This window comes from Mirounga angustirostris, unplaced genomic scaffold, assembly GCF_029215605.1.
Source record: "Mirounga angustirostris isolate CCGP_5_RB_7025 unplaced genomic scaffold, mMirAng1.0.hap1 SCAF_5, whole genome shotgun sequence".
Lineage (NCBI taxonomy): Eukaryota > Metazoa > Chordata > Mammalia > Carnivora > Phocidae > Mirounga > Mirounga angustirostris.
In genome coordinates, this window is record NW_026991713.1 from 154,984,666 (window position 1) to 155,001,793 (window position 17,128).

A 17,128-nucleotide genomic window follows, 5' to 3' on the forward strand; every position below is an offset into this window, starting at 1 on the left:
GAAGACACACAAAGATAAGCAGATGTAAAGGCTGTGTGGTTTCAGGAAGACCGACAGATGGAAAGACAGACAAACCTTGGTTTCTGGTAGTTTTCCTTTACAGCCAGGTTGTATCTTCTGTTCTTGGACTATTTGCTCATATATTCTGATAATTCTCCTTTTGCCTGATTTAATTAGAGTGCGTTTCTGTATCTTGCAACCACACTATCTCTGAACATGAGAGCACTTTGGAAAGTCTCCTCCTGGCAGATAAACAGGCTCCACTCCCCTGTGGCCTGGTCCTGATCTGATCATTTTTTCCTGAGGCCAACTTGGAGGGGCCTTGTGTATAGCTATGGGAAGGGGAAGCGTTCTCTATTTGTGGCATCTTTGTGGAGTGTTTTATGAGGGCCCATCAGAGGTTTCCAGAAAGGGACTTCACTCATCCCCAGGTGCTGCTGCTATATCCCCATGGCAGGATCGACACAGCATTTTCCGCTGGGACTTCTTGTTTACTTCAGAGCAAGTGCACCACTATTCACAGCTAGAGGTATATTCTGAAGTGACAGCATCCCTGCATCCAAATCAAGCAGTTCCTCCAGCATTTGGGTCCTAGGGTAGGTTTTTGCCTACTCCTAGGCACATCAAAGCATGTCTACAGTATGGTGGGGGACAGAGGAGCAATGGGAACCAGTCTTCCCTGGAGTAGAGTCTCCAAAAGTGGACCCTTTACAACTTATTCCCATGGCCACTATTGAGACCATGATGGAAATACATCAGAGGACACAGGTTAAAGCAAGGATCAGTCTGTTCAATTCATCAGCAGTAAGAACAGGGGGTTCTTGGGAAGGAACCATGGGAGGTGCCTTTTTTACAAGCTCATCCTCTTTCTCCCCCGCACTGCCCAATGACACAGCCCCTCTTTCCTGGAGTTACAGACTAACACATAATACATTTCTGGTGAAGGCTGGAGCTACAGAGGTACGAAGCAATTCTGGCTCCAAGATCCTGCTAATAAATGAGGAACTCAGGCCAGGCCAGGCCAACAGGGCCCCCACCATGAGAAAAAGAGGAATATAAAGGCACAGAGAGTGTTGAACAAGGGAAATACCTTCCCTTTCCCCAAACCTAGCCTGGCAGAATCTATAAACATGAAGATTTTCAATGTGATTTGGAGAGAGAACCGGCATAACTGATGGGTGACTGGAAGCCGTCACCAGAGGGAAGAACATGAGCTTCAAGGCTAGTTGCTAATCTGAGTTCTCAGAACAGCCCAGCCAGGAGCACAGGCAGGAGAAACATGGGCCAGGCCACCAGGAACCCTGAAATATAAGAGAGATGTCTGTCAAGTGTTGGGCTTTGGAAGTTAACAGCCAAAGCAAGCTAGCCTTTCTATCCTCTACCTTACAAGGACAAGAAAGGCAAAGTATCCTTAATATCTGTTCTAGGTTACAGCCCCTGGGAAGTGGCAAAGGGGTCATGTGGTAGAGGCAAAGCTATCTAATCATCAAACACTTTTTCATATTCCTTTGGGCACATTGGAAGGCAATTTTTCCCCAGCCTCCTTTGCAGGTAGGTGAGATCACATGATTGAATCTGGCCAGTGGAATATGGGTAAAAATTATACATGCCATTTCTAGACCTGGTCCTTAAAACCTCCTACATAATTTTCCATACTCTCTCATCCACCATCTAGGGACCAGATGCCAAGGATCCAGCAGAGGACTTGCCGGGGACAGTGGAGTTGCCAGAAGTTACCAGAAGGTAAGAGCCTGACTTCCTAATGACTGCAAAGCACAGAATTGCATCCCCCAGTGATTTAGTGGGAAATAAACTATTGTGTAAAGGCACAGAAAGTTGAGGATTGTTTATCATAGCAGCTAACATTACTTATGCTAATACTAAAGAGGCAGAAAGACACAGAGGTTAAAAAACCTCTGAGGCCTGACTTCTTAGCTTAGAATCCCAGCTCTAGTTGTGCCTGGGTGGCTCAGTCGGTTAAGCGTCTGCCTTTGGCTCAGGTCATGATCTCAGGGTCCTGGGATCGAGCCCTGCATCGGGCTCCCTATTCAGCAGAGAGTCTGCTTCTCCCTCTCCCTCTCCCCCTCACTTGTGCACGCTCTCTCTCTGTCAAATAAATAAATAAAATCTTAAAAAAAAAAAAAAAAAAAAAAAGAATCACAGCTCTACAACTAGTTGTGCAGGCCCAGGCAAGTTACTGAGCCTCACCATCTCACCATGACTGAGTTTATCTGTATGCAAAATTGAAATATCACAAGCAGCTATTACCTCATGTGACTTTTTTAAGGCTTAAGTGAGTAAATTCATATCAAGCATTTAGAACATTGCCTGGCACATAATAAACACCATATAAGTGTCAGTTTTGAATATTAGACTCTAAGATCTGGGAGGGTTGGGATCATACCTCCTCTGAAAATGACCATATACTCAGTGTTAATGAAGGGTGTGGATCCTGAGTGATAGATGCCTTGTATTTGGGGGCCTTGGGGAGGCGTGTGTACCCCCTCCCACTGTACTACGAGATTATAACTTTTCTCCATCCCATAAATTTCAAAGTAACTTGGTGATGTCCTAGAAGGGAGTGAAGAATATCATAATTTTTTTGAAATATTAGTGTATGACAACCAGTTTGTATTTATGAAACACAGGCTGATGTTCAGTTAATTTTAAAACGTCAAACATGTTTGTGGGAGATAGCAAACAATGAACACCATAAGTGCCCTCTTGTGGTGGTCTCATACCACATAAGATTGTTCCCCTTTTCTTCCAGAAGGCTCCAGAATCCACTGCCCACTCTAGAAATTAGTCAGTTTGGCAAACTCTACTGGGAAACCAGGCTGCTGCAGGCACTGCGCTAACCTGAAATATTGGGAGAAGTGAACGAGACGTGAGGTCTGCTCTCAAGCTCCTTTTGGTCTGAGCTCTAACCCCTCTCTCTGATGAGTGCTACTTTTTTGAGTGTTGTCTGAATATTAGCACTAAGTGTGGAGAGGCCATCTTGACCTTATTTGGAAACTTTTAGGCTGTTATCTAACTGGAAAATTAAGGATGGAAAGAACTTTTTCATGTGTGGGTTCACCAATATAGGTCATTTGTGTATTGGGAAGAGGGGGCAGTAAAATCTTAGTAGCATTGCTTTCCCTTGGGTCCAAAATACATTTCTTGGATTGGTCTCCCTGTTAAACTCCAGGTCACCCACCAAAACCCCATTCAGATATTGCCACCTGCTGAAATTCTTGCCTGACCTTATCCAGTACGGTTAATTACTCTTCTATGTGCTCCTGCCGCACTATCTAATTGCTTATGATTTATTTGCTTATATGAGTGTCTCATTTTTGCAGTTGTTGTTCATTCTGCCTATAGGGCTTGTTCCTTTATTATTTGCAAACCTGGTTCCTTTTTCTCATTGCATTCAAATATCACCTCCTCTGAACATTTTTCTGGCCATTTACCCATTCGATATTTATTTTTCCTTCTTGCCTTATAAATAGAACCATCAAACATTGGTTCAGGACATGGCCACCCAGAATAAAGATTACATTTCCCAGCTTCCTTTGCAGCCAGGTGTGACTAAGCTTTGGCCAATGAGATGTAAGTGGAAGTATAAGGTGTCAGCTTCCAGGAATGTTCCTTAACGCTCTGTGACTTTTTCCATATTCCTTCCATCCTGCTGACTAGATATGAAGATTGGAGCTCTGGCTGCCATCTTGGACCGTGAGGATGAAGAATGTGGAGGGGGACAGCTTAAAAGAACTTGATTCTTGATGACCTTGTGGTGCCACCCCAGGAGCCCTGGATTGTTTGCCTCTGGACTTCATTTACATGTGAGTAAAATAAACGACTATCTTTTTTAAGACGCTATTACCCATGTTGGTAACTTTCTATCACATCACCCTCTTTTCTTTCTAAATTATCCTGTTAACTTTTTATTGCCTGTTTCCCACACTGTAACATAAGCTCCATGAGGGCAGGCGCCTGGTCTATCCTGTTCACTATTATATCTGCAGCATCTAAAACAATGCCTGGCACATGGTAGGCACCCAATAAGTATTTATTGTTAAATGACTGGACCCTGCGCTAGACTATGAGCATCTCAAGAACCACACTTGGGACTGATTCATTTCAGTGTCCATAGTCACTAGCACAGGCTAAATCAATGTGCACTGAATTGAAAAGAGGAAGAAGAGAGGGTTGGGAGGGAGGGCAGTGGGATAGGCAGGAGATAACGATGTACCTGCAGAGTTGGGGGTTCCGTTCACGACGCCAAGAGACGGAGTGCCTGGGGACAAGAGCAGAGGTGAAGGTTTCCTCAGTCATGTGCCTGTGACTGGCACTGTGGCTGTAGCTGCTCCAGGTCCTCCTGGACCTGGCCACCACGGCCACTGACCTGGCCACCCACACTGTTGAGGTGTCTTTTCTTTAGCAGTTCCATTTCTAAGCCCATTTCATGCATTTGAAACTTAGTTCTTCCAGCAGATTTGTGAGGAAAATATTTGTGAGAAGACTGAGGCTCGGTTGACCAAGGCTAAGTTGACCTTGTTGTAGGTAGTAAACTGGGATTTGAGCCTCCCATCTCTCTGATTCCAAAATGAAAGTTCCTAACCCTCCAACTACCCTGTGATACCACATGAAGCTTCAAGTTGAGGGCTCAGTAAAGAGGCAGGACAACTCAGGGCAAAGCCTTTTTTACAAGACAGCCTCAGTTTACTCACCTGGAGAATGGAAGTGGAAATAGTGCTTACCTCCGTAGGCTGTTGTGAGCCTTCCATGTGATGATGCATATAAATGTTTTGTATGGTGCCAGCCACATGTGTTATTACTATTACTGTCATTGCTGTTGTTACTAGCATTACTGCGTCCTAATTTCTTTAGGACAAAAAAAAATTGCTTTCATTCTTCTGGGTTTTTTGACTCCTCCATTCCAGCAGGAATAAAAACCACCACAGTAGTGCTAACCCATGGGTAGGATGGGTAAGCATTTTGGGGCAGTTAGAAAGCTTCCCCTACATCATGCCCCAGAATATTATAACTGGATTTTGAAAAACAGTCATTCACCAGAAAACAAAGTTGGGTTAGAACCTAGACTTCACCCAAAAGGGGCTGAGGTAAGGGGACCTGGCAGGAGGAATAAGGGAAAGGACATACGCTGTGGAATCAGTCTGAGCTGGGTTCAATTCTAACTCCAGCTCCTCATGAGCTGAGTGATTGGGGTGAGCCACTTAATCTCTCCAAACTTCAGTTTCTTGCCTGTAAAACGGACTCAGTCAGGACAATGAAGGGAGTTGATGGATACTGAAAGCTTAGCCTGGTCTCTAGCACATAGGAGGCTCAGCACAAATGGCAAATGCTATTTTATTATCCAGAGCACCTCATGGAAAGATAGATTTACTGGTGGGGGCTGCAGTGAGGAGGCAGAAAAGGCTCTAGGTTGTTAGGGTGGTGACCCCAGGCATCTGTGGTTAACTCTCAGAACTTGACCAGCTGGCCTTCTCACCAGAAGTTAGCCACTCACCTCTCCGAGTGATGGGTCCCAAATCTAGAACCTGGGCTGGGTTGATAGCCACTACTTCACTGCGGAGTTGACTTCTTGAGCAAGACTGTGGGGATGGAGAAATCTCATTATATCAAAATTTAAAGTCACAGTTCCTATCCAGGCTGTCCCTGCAATGGGACAAGAATCTGGCCCAAGAATGGGACCCCACCCACCATGTGGCCCTGACTCTGAGGCTGTGGTTTTCTCAATCGAGAAAATTCTTACTGTCAAGTCAAACAAACATGGGTTTGAATCTCATCTCCACTCTCTTCTAGCTGTCTAATTTGGGACTAATGACTTCACCTCTCTATTACTATTAAGTAGTACCTTCTTGGTTGTAAAGGTTAAAATGAATGTGTCTGTAACACCCAGGCACATAGTCAGCACTCAACAAATGCCAACTACTAGCCCGCAGTACCAAACAGGGGTTAAGAGCATGGACCCTGGAGTTACCTCCCAGCTCTGATGTTTTCTAGCTGTGTTGCCCTTGGGCAAAAGACCTCTCTGAAGCTCAGTGTCCTCATCTGTACCATGAGGTCAATAAAAGAATCTACTTAAGGGTTGTTGTGAGAATTTAATTAGATAAAGCATATGAAAGTTTTAGTGCAATTCCTGACATGGAATAAGCACTTAAAAAGTCAACTATTACGAAATCATTCAAAATATGTCTTGTGCCAAGGAAACTTAGTGGGCAGGCTCCTTTGTCTAATCTGCTTCCTGGGGACACAATAATTATATACACATGGGCTTTTTGGAGATTGTCCATCCATTTATCCTTTTTTCTTTCTTCCCCTCCTTCTCTCTTCCCCTCCCTCCCTCCTTTCCATCCATCCATAATTCCAATAAATATATATCGTGAGACTACCAGGTACCAGGCCCCATATGAAACTCTGAATCGTTCACTCTGAGTTACTCACCGGCTGGCACTGTTCATTAAGGGAATCGCAGAGATGAATCTCACAATGTAGGAAAACTAGGTCATAATTTCCAGCAAACATGAACATCTGAACTGAGAACCGGCTTTCTGAGGACACCCCATTCTCCTCCACATGGATGGTGGAATCATATTGATTTGGGCAGCTGGGAGGGTGACAGGGGCAAGGGTCTAACTTTTAGAACAGCTTAAGGGACCTGAGGCCCTTCGCTGTATCTTTAATCTGTATCCAGTATAAAAACATCATCACAGAGAATTAAAGAGTTCCCTGATTCCCTCCCTCCTGACATAGACTTTTATTCCTCCGGGTTTCCCCCAAGAGGTTTATTTTTTTGAGACAGAGAGAGAGCATGAGGGGTGCGGAGGAGCAGAGGGAGAGGGAGGAGCAGACTTCCCACTGAGCGCAGAGCCCAACATGGGGCTCGATCCCAGGACCCTGAGATCATGACCTGAGCCAAAGGCAGATGCTTAACCGACTGAGCCACCCAGGCACCCCCTCTATTCATCAGCCCATGTGGTTTCAGTTTTGTGGGGTACAGTCTCTGAGGTGAAATAGACTGCTTCACATTCCAGCCAGAACCACTTTCTAGCTAAATATCATTAGCAGATGACTTAACCTGTCTGAGCCTCACTTTTCTTGTCTAGAGCGGAGACAGTAATCCATACCTCTTGGGGTTGATGTGAGCATTTAGTGACACAGTGCATGGCACATAACTAAGCTCAGTGATAAATATTAGCTAATATTGTTACTTACCATGGTTTGAATCATGATCTATGGATATGCCTTTTCCCTTTGTTTTTGCCAGTTAGCAATTTCAATGATATTTTGTCCCATAACACTTGTCATGCCATTTTCATGTTGATTAGTCAGTGTTAATATCTGTATAGTAGCCCATCATTACTTAATGGATCTCTATTTTTGAACTGTGAACCTATTTCCAAAGTTATAAAGGATACTGAAATGAAAAATAATTGGCATTTCTCTTTCTTGCTGACCTATTTTGTATTAATGCTTTAGGCTAAAATGTCAGGAGTGATATTCCTGGGTCAAAAGTATGGTCATGATATGTAATGCCAAATTATTTTCCAAAAGAGGTAAGCCAGTTTACACAACTGCCAGGCAGGGCCATGGTGATCTTTCTCCCCCCAAAATCCTTTTCAGGCCAAAAGATAACCCAGAGTTGCCCGTTACCCATTTCTGATGATGAAATATTTCACAGGGTCAGTCTTGTCTTCAGTAGGCGTGGCATAGCAGTTCCTCAACAACAGGTTAAACCGGGAGGTGTCCCCTCTCTCCAGGATGGCTCCCACATAGAGCATGGATTCAACAGCCAGCACAGCTACGGCCCCTTCGTAAGGAGATGTATAGTTCTGGTCTTGGAACAGGGCCATCCTGACAGTGAACTCTCCATCCCCGTCCACACTGATGTTCAGAGAACTAAGAAGAGGAAAGCCATAAAAGTGGAAACATTAGGTTTCCACCAGTGAGAACAAAATAAATCCAGCCCTGCACTTGTGTGAGGCTATTAAGGTGAAGGCACATATTTGGTTCCTAAAGGAACTATTCAATCACCCATTTAAAACAAGCATTTAGTATCTGCTAGGCACTAAACTTGACAAGCAGACGGGTGTGTCTCTGGGATCTCCACCCATTCTCCCTGCCTCACAGATCACTCATATCTCCTTCACTCACAGAATAACTGCAAGTGCACACCTCTGTCTTCCCCCCTGTACAATGGGATCAGTCCTGTGGGTTCACCGTTTTAGCAGCAGTTCTCCTCCCTCCACCAGGGAATCATCCAATGAAACATCCATTTTAAAAGAGGAATGGCTTTAATTTTTATTTATTATGAAACTTGGGGCCCCAACACAATACAGTCTGAAAACCACTGAACTAGAAAATTACTAGTCCTAATTGTGCTACTCTGTGAGCCCAGGAGGCAATGAGCGGATGGAAAGGGCACCATGGAGTTCTGACACCCTCAGAAAATCCCCCGGCAAGTCTATTGGTATCTAAATGCTGAGGAATCCATTCCACAGGACGATAGTAGTGACCAAAATAGATGAAAGCCAGTGACCAAAATAGATGAAAGCCTCTTCGAAATGGATCCCCACCCAAATTGCTACTTGGTTCTACTTCTAGTGAATTGAGGGTGCTGTTTATCCAATCAAAGCTAATCCTGGCTTAAATCCCACATCTGCGGAGAAGCCTTCCTGCTCCCACCATCCCCGCCCCACAAAGATTAGATCAGGGACCCTTGTTCCCTGATCCCACAGCACCCTGTGCTTCTCCCACATTGCATTCATCTCACTTGTAAATAATGATTGGTATAATTAGTTGCTTAATTCCTGTCTTCCTCAAGATAAATGAAACTGTGGTGTGTTTTTGTTCCTTAGCATATTTAATTAACATTATTTCATGTTGCTGCATTGCTTCTTAATAATAATCTTTAATAGCCACAAAATATTCTATGTCTGCCTTGTGCATGCTGAACATTAATCTATGATCAACAAATATTTGCAGAATGAATGATGGAAAGAGTGAGAGCTCCTGTAGGAGGTAGGCAGCAATCTGAGGACATCTTAAGCTTTGCCTGAAGTGAATGTGATCAGTGTCAGGGTTATAGATCAAAGGGCAAGGGTCAGTGCCATACCTTACAATGGGCTGCAGGGCGGTTTGGAGGCTGACTTTCATGTCCAGTGGGTAGGCACACTGGAAATTGATGTTGAGGATGGTGTCTCTGATGATGAACTCATTGGCCACGGAGAGGGTGTTTTTGTAGATGGCATGGGTTCCATTTCTCTTTGGCATAAAAACAAGACCACATATATGTTTATGTGTGTGCAGGTGTATCTAGAACTCAGGCCTGCCTGACTGCAAGGTTGATACTCTCCATCATGCTGCCACCCTGCCTTCTGATCTCCAGGAAGCATGTGGGCCTCTTCCCTTAGTGGCTCTAATGCCTTATGGGAAGGGGAGTGAGAATCCCAGATCAAAAACTAGAACAATAATTTTTGGCCCTTGGGGACAGTCAGCAACCACCATGCTTGCTCCCATGTCGACCCCTACCACATCACCCCTAATTAAAATAATCATAATCATAGCTTACATTTATTCAGCTCAAGCAGCAAACCTGTTCTAAGCTCTTTATGTGAACCAACATGTGTAATCTCACATACTACTAGAGGCCCAGAGAGGCTAAGTGACTTGTCTAAGGTCTCATAGCTACTGAGATAGCTCCACAGCCCAACTCCCACCCTCTGGCAGCAGTGGTGTAAACACCATTCACCTCCAGAATGTTTCCGCAGGCCCTAGCCTCAGTAGGGCTAGTCACGGATATCCAGTTTCTCTCCTCTCTTAGCGTGATGCTGTTGCAGTTCCAGTCTCGCAGGTAGGCAATGACCTTGTCCCCAAAACCCAGGCCTCCCAGCTGACACTTGTCCAGTGACACCTTGATCTCCTCAGCCCCACAGTTCAGCTGAGGCTGCAAACTGTGGACATCTGGAAAGTTGAGAAAGGGGATAAGGTGGAGTGGACAGGGCTCTGGAAGCAGTGGGCACAGCCCACATTCCCTGCCCTTTGGAAAAGCCATCATACCCAGTGGGGAGTTGGGTAGACTAATAGGGGCCTGAGACCGAGGTGGGATTCACACCTAGGCTTGTAGTGGGTGAGGTTGGCAAAAAAGCCCCTGGTCCAAGATTTCTAAGCATCCTATGTGCAAGTATAGGGAGGGCTTTCATGTCTTGGGGATTGGGGATCAGGGTCTGTGGGGATCGGGGTCTCTAGAGAAGCAGGGCTATCCTGCATTCCAGATTAGAATCAAGGGTAGATACATACTACTCCTACTCCCTGGCTTTGTGAAGCCAGCATATCTGACCAGGTTCAGAGCCATTGCTCATTTCTTTCATTCATTCGTTCATTCACTGATTCATTCCATTCATTCATTCAGCATTTATGCATGAAATGCATCTTGAGCATTTACTGTCTGCACTGTTCTAGATACGGGGGATACAGTGTTTGTCAAAACTGACAAAATCCCCACCCTTATTTATGGAGCTAACATTCTGATGGGGGGATAGATAGTAAATGAAGAGAAATACCATTTTGATTGTATTCATGAATGCATTGATTCAAATACATTTACTAACCACCTTCTCCATGTGTGAGGCACATTCAACACAAAAATAAAGAAAACATGGACCCAGCCCATGAAGATTGCTTGGTCTTGTGTCAGAATCAGCATGTCAACAGCTTATTAAGGTGCAGTATGATGAAAATACTAACCGAAGTAAGTTCTAGGTACAGAGGGAAACACAAGAAGGTATATCTGAATCTGTTAGTTAACGTCAGGGAAGGATTCACTGAGGGCTGGAACTTGGTCGGGAGTAGGAGTTTTGCAGGTGCATAGGGCAAGTGAGGGCACCCCTGGCTAAGGGAACAGCAGGGGCAAAAGTGTGGTGATGGGAGAGAGGATGGTGTGTGTACAGAGATGCGGAGCTCAGAGGTACAGGAACTTAGAATGGGTGGGGGTGGAGTGTGAGAGATGGAGAAGTAAGCAAAAGCCAGATCACAATTGGGTTGTGCCTGGAAGCAATGGGGACTTGCTGAGTAGCCACTAATGAAGACTCGAGGCAGGCCACCCGCCCACCCAATCGGAGAGGACCTGCCAAGGATGCCCTTGGAGTCTCCAGGTACAGGAAGAGCATCCTTGAAATCCAACATCTGATTCTGTGATGGCCCAAATCCTGGGAGACAACCCCGAGCCTCTGGGGGCTTGTCCACCCAATGAGCAGAAAGAGCCTTCATGGAGAGCGGGGTTGTTTCCTTCCAGTCCTGCCCCTCATCCCCACCCCACTCCTGCTAGGCACACCCAAGCACCACTTGGTCCACACTGCAGCCCAGTTTTCCAAACACATGCTTGTTCTTGCCCCACTGTCTAGAACACTTTCTTTTCCACAGGGACTGGGAGTGTGCTCAGAGAAAGCATGCTTATGCGAAGGGCAAGAGTCAAAGGCCCTAATTAGAATTCTAGGTGGGAAGGAAATAATCTCATTGGGAAATTCATCCAACCCCCATCCAGGGCTTAGGGCTTGTTTATGGCATCTGTATCCATGAGTCATGTGCCTCTGCTTGTTTACCTCCTGGGACAAGAACCTTATCACCTTAAAAGCCTGCCCATTTGGACTGCTTGCCCTGTATGGTGCTTATTTTTACTATTATCTGAGTCCCATTTTACAGATGAGGACATTAAGGCTCAGAAAGTCTAGGTACCTTGTCCCAGGCCCCACGTCGCAAATCCAGGACTGGCATAGGAGTCTGCCCGTGTCCTCACATGCAGACTCTGCAGATATTTGAATGCAGCTCCCACACTTGCAGAGTTCTTGTCCTTAGTACCTTTGTCCCTCATGGGCCAAGCTCACCCATGCCAGAGCTGCTTCCTGAGGCTGTGATCCAAAGACTGACCTGGCAGTTTGTTCCATCCCTGCTCTCCCATCCTTACAGATGGCTTTGAGAACCTTTTCCCTGACCTCTGTTCCATCCCCACTGGCTCTGGTCCACACCTTGTCCTGACCCTCTGCAACTTCCTCCTTGCTGCCTTGCCTGCTCAGACCGGCATCGTTCCCACTGTCCAGCCCTGCTGAGCCACTCACCAGAGCTGTTGAGGTCCTGTCTGCAGTAACAGTCCCAGGTGCCGTTGAGAAAGCTGCACTCCTCCTCCGGGCGGCAGGTGTTCTCACACTTGTTCTTCGCAGTGTAGGGGTCTCCGGGGTGAGGCACAGAGGAAGAGGATTAGAATGCAGAACAAAGCGATCTGAGGCCACCAAGGCCAACTCTGTCATTCTACCAGGGCCCAGAAGTCCTGCCCAAGGGTGTGTGATACATAGTGGAAGGGTCAAGCCTCAAACTCAGATTTTCTGACTCCCAGTCCAGTGAAGTGAGAACCTAGAGGCTGCCATCCTAAGGCTTACTACGTGGCAGACACTGTTTGAGGACTTTCCACAAATTAGCTCATTCAGTTTTCATGGTAAGTGTATGAAACTGGGTAGCATAATGGTTAGGTATATAGATCATGGAACTAGAGTATCTGGGTTCAAATCCCAGCTCTGTCATGTTCCTGCTCTGTGACATTGGGACAGCTGCTTAACCTCTCTGTGCCCCAGACCTCTCATCAGGTGTAATTATATAGTACTTGTATCTCATGAGGCTGGTGAGAGCATTAAATGAGTTCATAGTGTAAAGCACTTGGATTGGAGCAGGGACACTATGCATTGGCTGTGACTTTTGCCATCATCCATTTTTTCAGATCAGAAAACTAAAGCTCAGAGAGGTAAATTAAACTGCCCAAATGGGATCTAAATCTGAATGAGCTTGTGTTCTTCATATCATGCTACACATATGGAGATACATATTTATATCAGGAGATTTTGCCCTCAACTCTGAATTTCTGGCTTTCCTTGAAATGTTGGAAGGCCTGGCAACCTTGGGTGACATCCCCACTGGGCAGTAACACGCGGGAGCTGAGTCCAGGCTGTTCCGCTTCGTCTCCCGATCTGCCTCACTCACCGCTGATGCCTGGGCTCCTCACCAGGGGGCCCCGCCCCCCAGCCATCCCTGGCTCTTGGCCACTTACCTGTGCAGTACCTCAGACTACACTTGGGGGTGCCCTGCAGCTGGTACACATGGTACTCGCCCGGGCAGGCCTTCACCTGCACCTTGCTCTTCCAGAGACAGCAGTTGCCGCTCCAGTGGGCACAAGCGGTGCGGGTGACAATGCCCTCCTCCAGGGTGGGGTGAGTCCCATTCAGCCACATAGGGGCATCTGTCTGGCATCGGTACATTGGGACACAGGTCTCTGGCAACCTCACTCCTCCGTCTCCCACAAAGCGGTACCAGCCATTCTTGTCCCTGTCACACAGCTGGCCCTGTCCTGTGTACTCCATACTCCGTGAGGGTTCATCCAGGCGGGTGTAACTCTCGCAGGGGTTATAGGAACGAATGTGGGTGGAGTTTCTGTCATCTGGAAAGCAACAGTGCGCTTGGGTTTACTGAGCATCCTCAGAGCCCACAGGATTTTAACCCTCCCCCTCTACACATACACACACACTCTGGTTTTGTTTTGTTTTAGAGTGGGAGGGGGCAGGCAGAGAGAGAGAGAGAGAGAGAGAGAGAATCTCAATCAGGCTCCACACTTAGTGCAGAGCCCAACGTGGGGCTCTATCTCACGACTTTGGATCATAACCTGAGCGGAAATCAAGAATTGGATGCTTAAGCCACTGAGCCACCCAGATGTCCCCCACACACTCTGTTTTGAATTTTAAAGGTGCATAAGGACCCTAATGAAGAAATGAGGCACACAACCCATTCATTACATGTCAGCCTTCATCACCTTAGGGTCAGAATAATAATGAGGACTTTGTGTGTGATATATTATAGGCATTAAGAACACCAAGGGCAGGGCGCCTGGGTGGCTCAGTTGTTAAGCGTCTGCCTTCGGCTCAGGTCATGAATTTATGGTCATTTAACCATAAATTTGCTGTATAGTCTTCAGACTCTTTCTGTGCATATGTTTAAAATATAGGGATTTTTAAAAATGGGTTTAATGCTGTACAACTTTTTTTTCCCACTTACATATTTTACTTAATACATCATAGACATTTCCCCCTTACTAATAGATATAGATCTAACACAAGATTTCTCAACCTGGGCCCTACTGATGTTTGGGGCTGGATAATTCTGTGTTGTGGGTGGATGTTTAACAACTTTCCTGGGCCCTTCTCACTAGATTCCTGTAGTTCCTTCCTCCTGGAAATTATCTCCAAGCATTGCCCAAATCAGCCCCAGTGGAGAACCATTGCTCTAACAGGACCATTTCTGATTTTGCTCATCTCATGGGGCTTTTTTTTAGATTTATTTATTTATTTTTGAGAGAGAGGAGAAGAGAGGGACAGAGGGAGAGGGGAAGGGAGAGAATCCCAAGCAGACTCCCCGCTGAGCACAGAGCCCCATGCGGGGCTCGATCCCACCACCCTAGCCGAAATCAAGAGTTGGCCTCTTAACCGACTGAGCCACCCAGGAGCCCTTGATATCATGTTTTTTGTTTTTAAGATTTTATTTATTTATTTGAGTGAGAGTGAGAGCGCAGGAGTTGGGGGGAGGGGTAGAGGGAGAGGGAGAAGCAGATTCCCCACTGAGCAGGGAGCCTGATGTGGGGCTCTATCTCAGGATCCTGGGATCGTGACCAGAGCCAAAGACAGACACTTAACTAACTGAGCCACCCAGGCACCCCGATCTCATGGTTTTTAACAGATTCAGGAACTATGATCTATGAGGAGGCTGAGAAGTGAAGGGGTGTATTGGTCAGTCTGGGTTTAAATCCAGCTCCACACCTCCTGGATTTAGGTCATCAAGGATGACCGTGACAGGTGATTTGACTCCCCTGAGACTCGTCTGCAAAACAACACCTGCAAGTTAGTGGTTCCCAAACTCCCTCCATTCCTAAGCCTCAAGTCACAATGTTTGCCACATCTGTGTCCGCCTGTCCAATTATCTACTTAATATGTTTCTTTCTTTCTTTTTTTTTTTTTTAAAGATTTTATTTATTTATTTGACAGAGAGAGAGAGAACACAAGCAGGGGGAGTGGGAGAGGGAGAAGCAGGCCTCCCGCCGAGCGGGGAGCCCGATGTGGGGCTCGAACCCAGGACCCCGGGATCATGACCCGAGCCGAAGGCAGACGCTTAACGACTGAGCCACCCAGGCGCTCCTAATATGTTTCTTTCAATGACTCTCTATAAATTTGTTTCATCTTAAGGCATAATATCTGTGATACCGTAGGTATGGTATACTAGTTACACATTTCTTTTTTTTTAATTAACATATAATATATTTTTGTTTCAGGGGTACAGGTCTGTGATTCATCAGTCTTAAACAATTCACAGTGCTCACCATAGCACATACCCTCCCCAGTGTCCATCACCCAGCCACCCCATCCCTCCCACCCCCCTCCACTCCAGCAACCCTTAGTTTGTTTCCTGAGATTAAGAGTCTCTTATGGTTTGTCTCCCTCTCCAGTTTCATCCTGTTTCATTTTTCCCTCCCTTCCCCTATGATCCTCTGCCTTGTTTCTCAAATTCCACATATCAGTGAGATCATATGGTAATTGTCTTTCTCTGATTGACTTATTTAGCTTAGCATAATACCCTGCAGTTCCATCCACATCATTGCAAATGGCAAGATTTCATTTTTTTGATGGCTGCATAATATTCCATTGTGTGTGTGTGTGTGTGTGTGTGTGTATATATATATATATACACACATATATATATATACATCTTCTTTATCCATTCATCTGTTGATGGACATCTAGACTCTTTCCATAGTTTGGCTATTGTGGACATTGCTGCTAAAAACATTGGGCTCCATGTTTGATGGTGCATGATCCCTTTGGATCACTGCATTTGTATGTTTGGGGCAAATACCCAGTAGTGCAATTGCTGGGTCATAGGGTAGCTCTATTTTCAACTTTTTGAGGAACCTCCATACTGTTCTCCAGAGTGGCTGCACCAGCTTGTATTCCCACCAACAGTGTAGGAGGGTTCCCCTTTTAGTTACACTTTTCTGATACACATGAAAAAATATACATAGCCATTAAAAAATTCTTTAAGAGTTTGCCATGCACCACTGTACTCCTCTCAGGATGTATCCCCTGTTTTAGAGAAATAAAGCCCTAAAGCATTGCTAGAGGATTAAATGAGATAATAAGTGTAAAATGCCAAACACAGCCCCTGAGGCCTAGTAGGAGTTCAGGCTGGTTCTCTTCTCCAGTTCTGATTTATTGAACAATGTGACGCCTGAATTATGGACTGAGTACACACACAGGATCACATTCTTGTAATACACATTAGAGGGACTTTTTTGAAAAAGAGATTTTCAAGCCTTGCTTACATATGTACTTATTTTAAGGAAAGGAGTCACTGTACTTGTTGTTCTTGGATTATTTCCTGCACACACACTGTGTTTTCCCAAGGGAGGCCATGAGCTGAGTCCCTCCTTCCCCTCCCCACAGCCCCCTCCACAGGTGACACAGGCAGAAATTTCAGCCTGGTGTTAAGCCTGAGGACCCTTCCTACAAGCATCTAAGATGCCCAGTCCAAAGATCTTTGAAATGATCACGGAGAGATCAGTACCTCTAGTCCTTTCTTTGTACATATGAGCAAACCTTCAGATGAAGGAGAAGGTGCTTGCCAAAGCGAAGGCACAGAGTGACTAGGTGATTCATGTCCCCATGAATCTGGGCTCTCTGAGCTGCACATATTCTGGGCATGGGAAGTTACGTTAACCAACTCCATGGTCCTTGCATGGGGGATTTCCAATTTGGCTCTTCGAGAGTTTATTGCTGTATTCTAGTTTCCCTCATCTTGCACCCCTTGACTTCTAGCTGCTAAGTCTTCGCTTTAGACATGTCCCTGTTCCCCTCACTGACCCTGAACTGCCTTCTCTGCGCTCCCCCTCTCCCCAGGTATTACGGGGCATCTGAGATTCCAGGTGAGCAGAGCACATACCTTGCTGTTCTGTAGATGCCAGGGTCAGAATGCAGGAGGCCAAGGCCAGCCACAAGACATAAGAGCCCATCCTTTCCATAAGCTGAGATGTGCAGGTCAT

At 45.9% G+C, this 17,128-nt stretch overlaps 1 protein-coding gene across 1 annotated transcript; it reads right to left on the reverse strand.

The window, feature by feature from the left end:
- Positions 1-777: 777 nt before the first annotated feature.
- On the reverse strand, positions 778-17,128 carry GP2 (glycoprotein 2). Its single transcript, XM_045870691.3, has 10 exons — positions 17,029-17,128; positions 13,100-13,486; positions 12,120-12,230; positions 9,758-9,969; positions 9,122-9,270; positions 7,660-7,905; positions 6,451-6,613; positions 5,513-5,597; positions 4,235-4,279; positions 778-1,301 (listed from the first exon to the last, which is right to left on the reverse strand). The coding sequence occupies exons 1-10, from the start codon at positions 17,126-17,128 to the stop codon at positions 1,243-1,245; spliced, it is 1,557 nt and encodes a 518-aa protein (XP_045726647.3). The 3' UTR covers positions 778-1,242.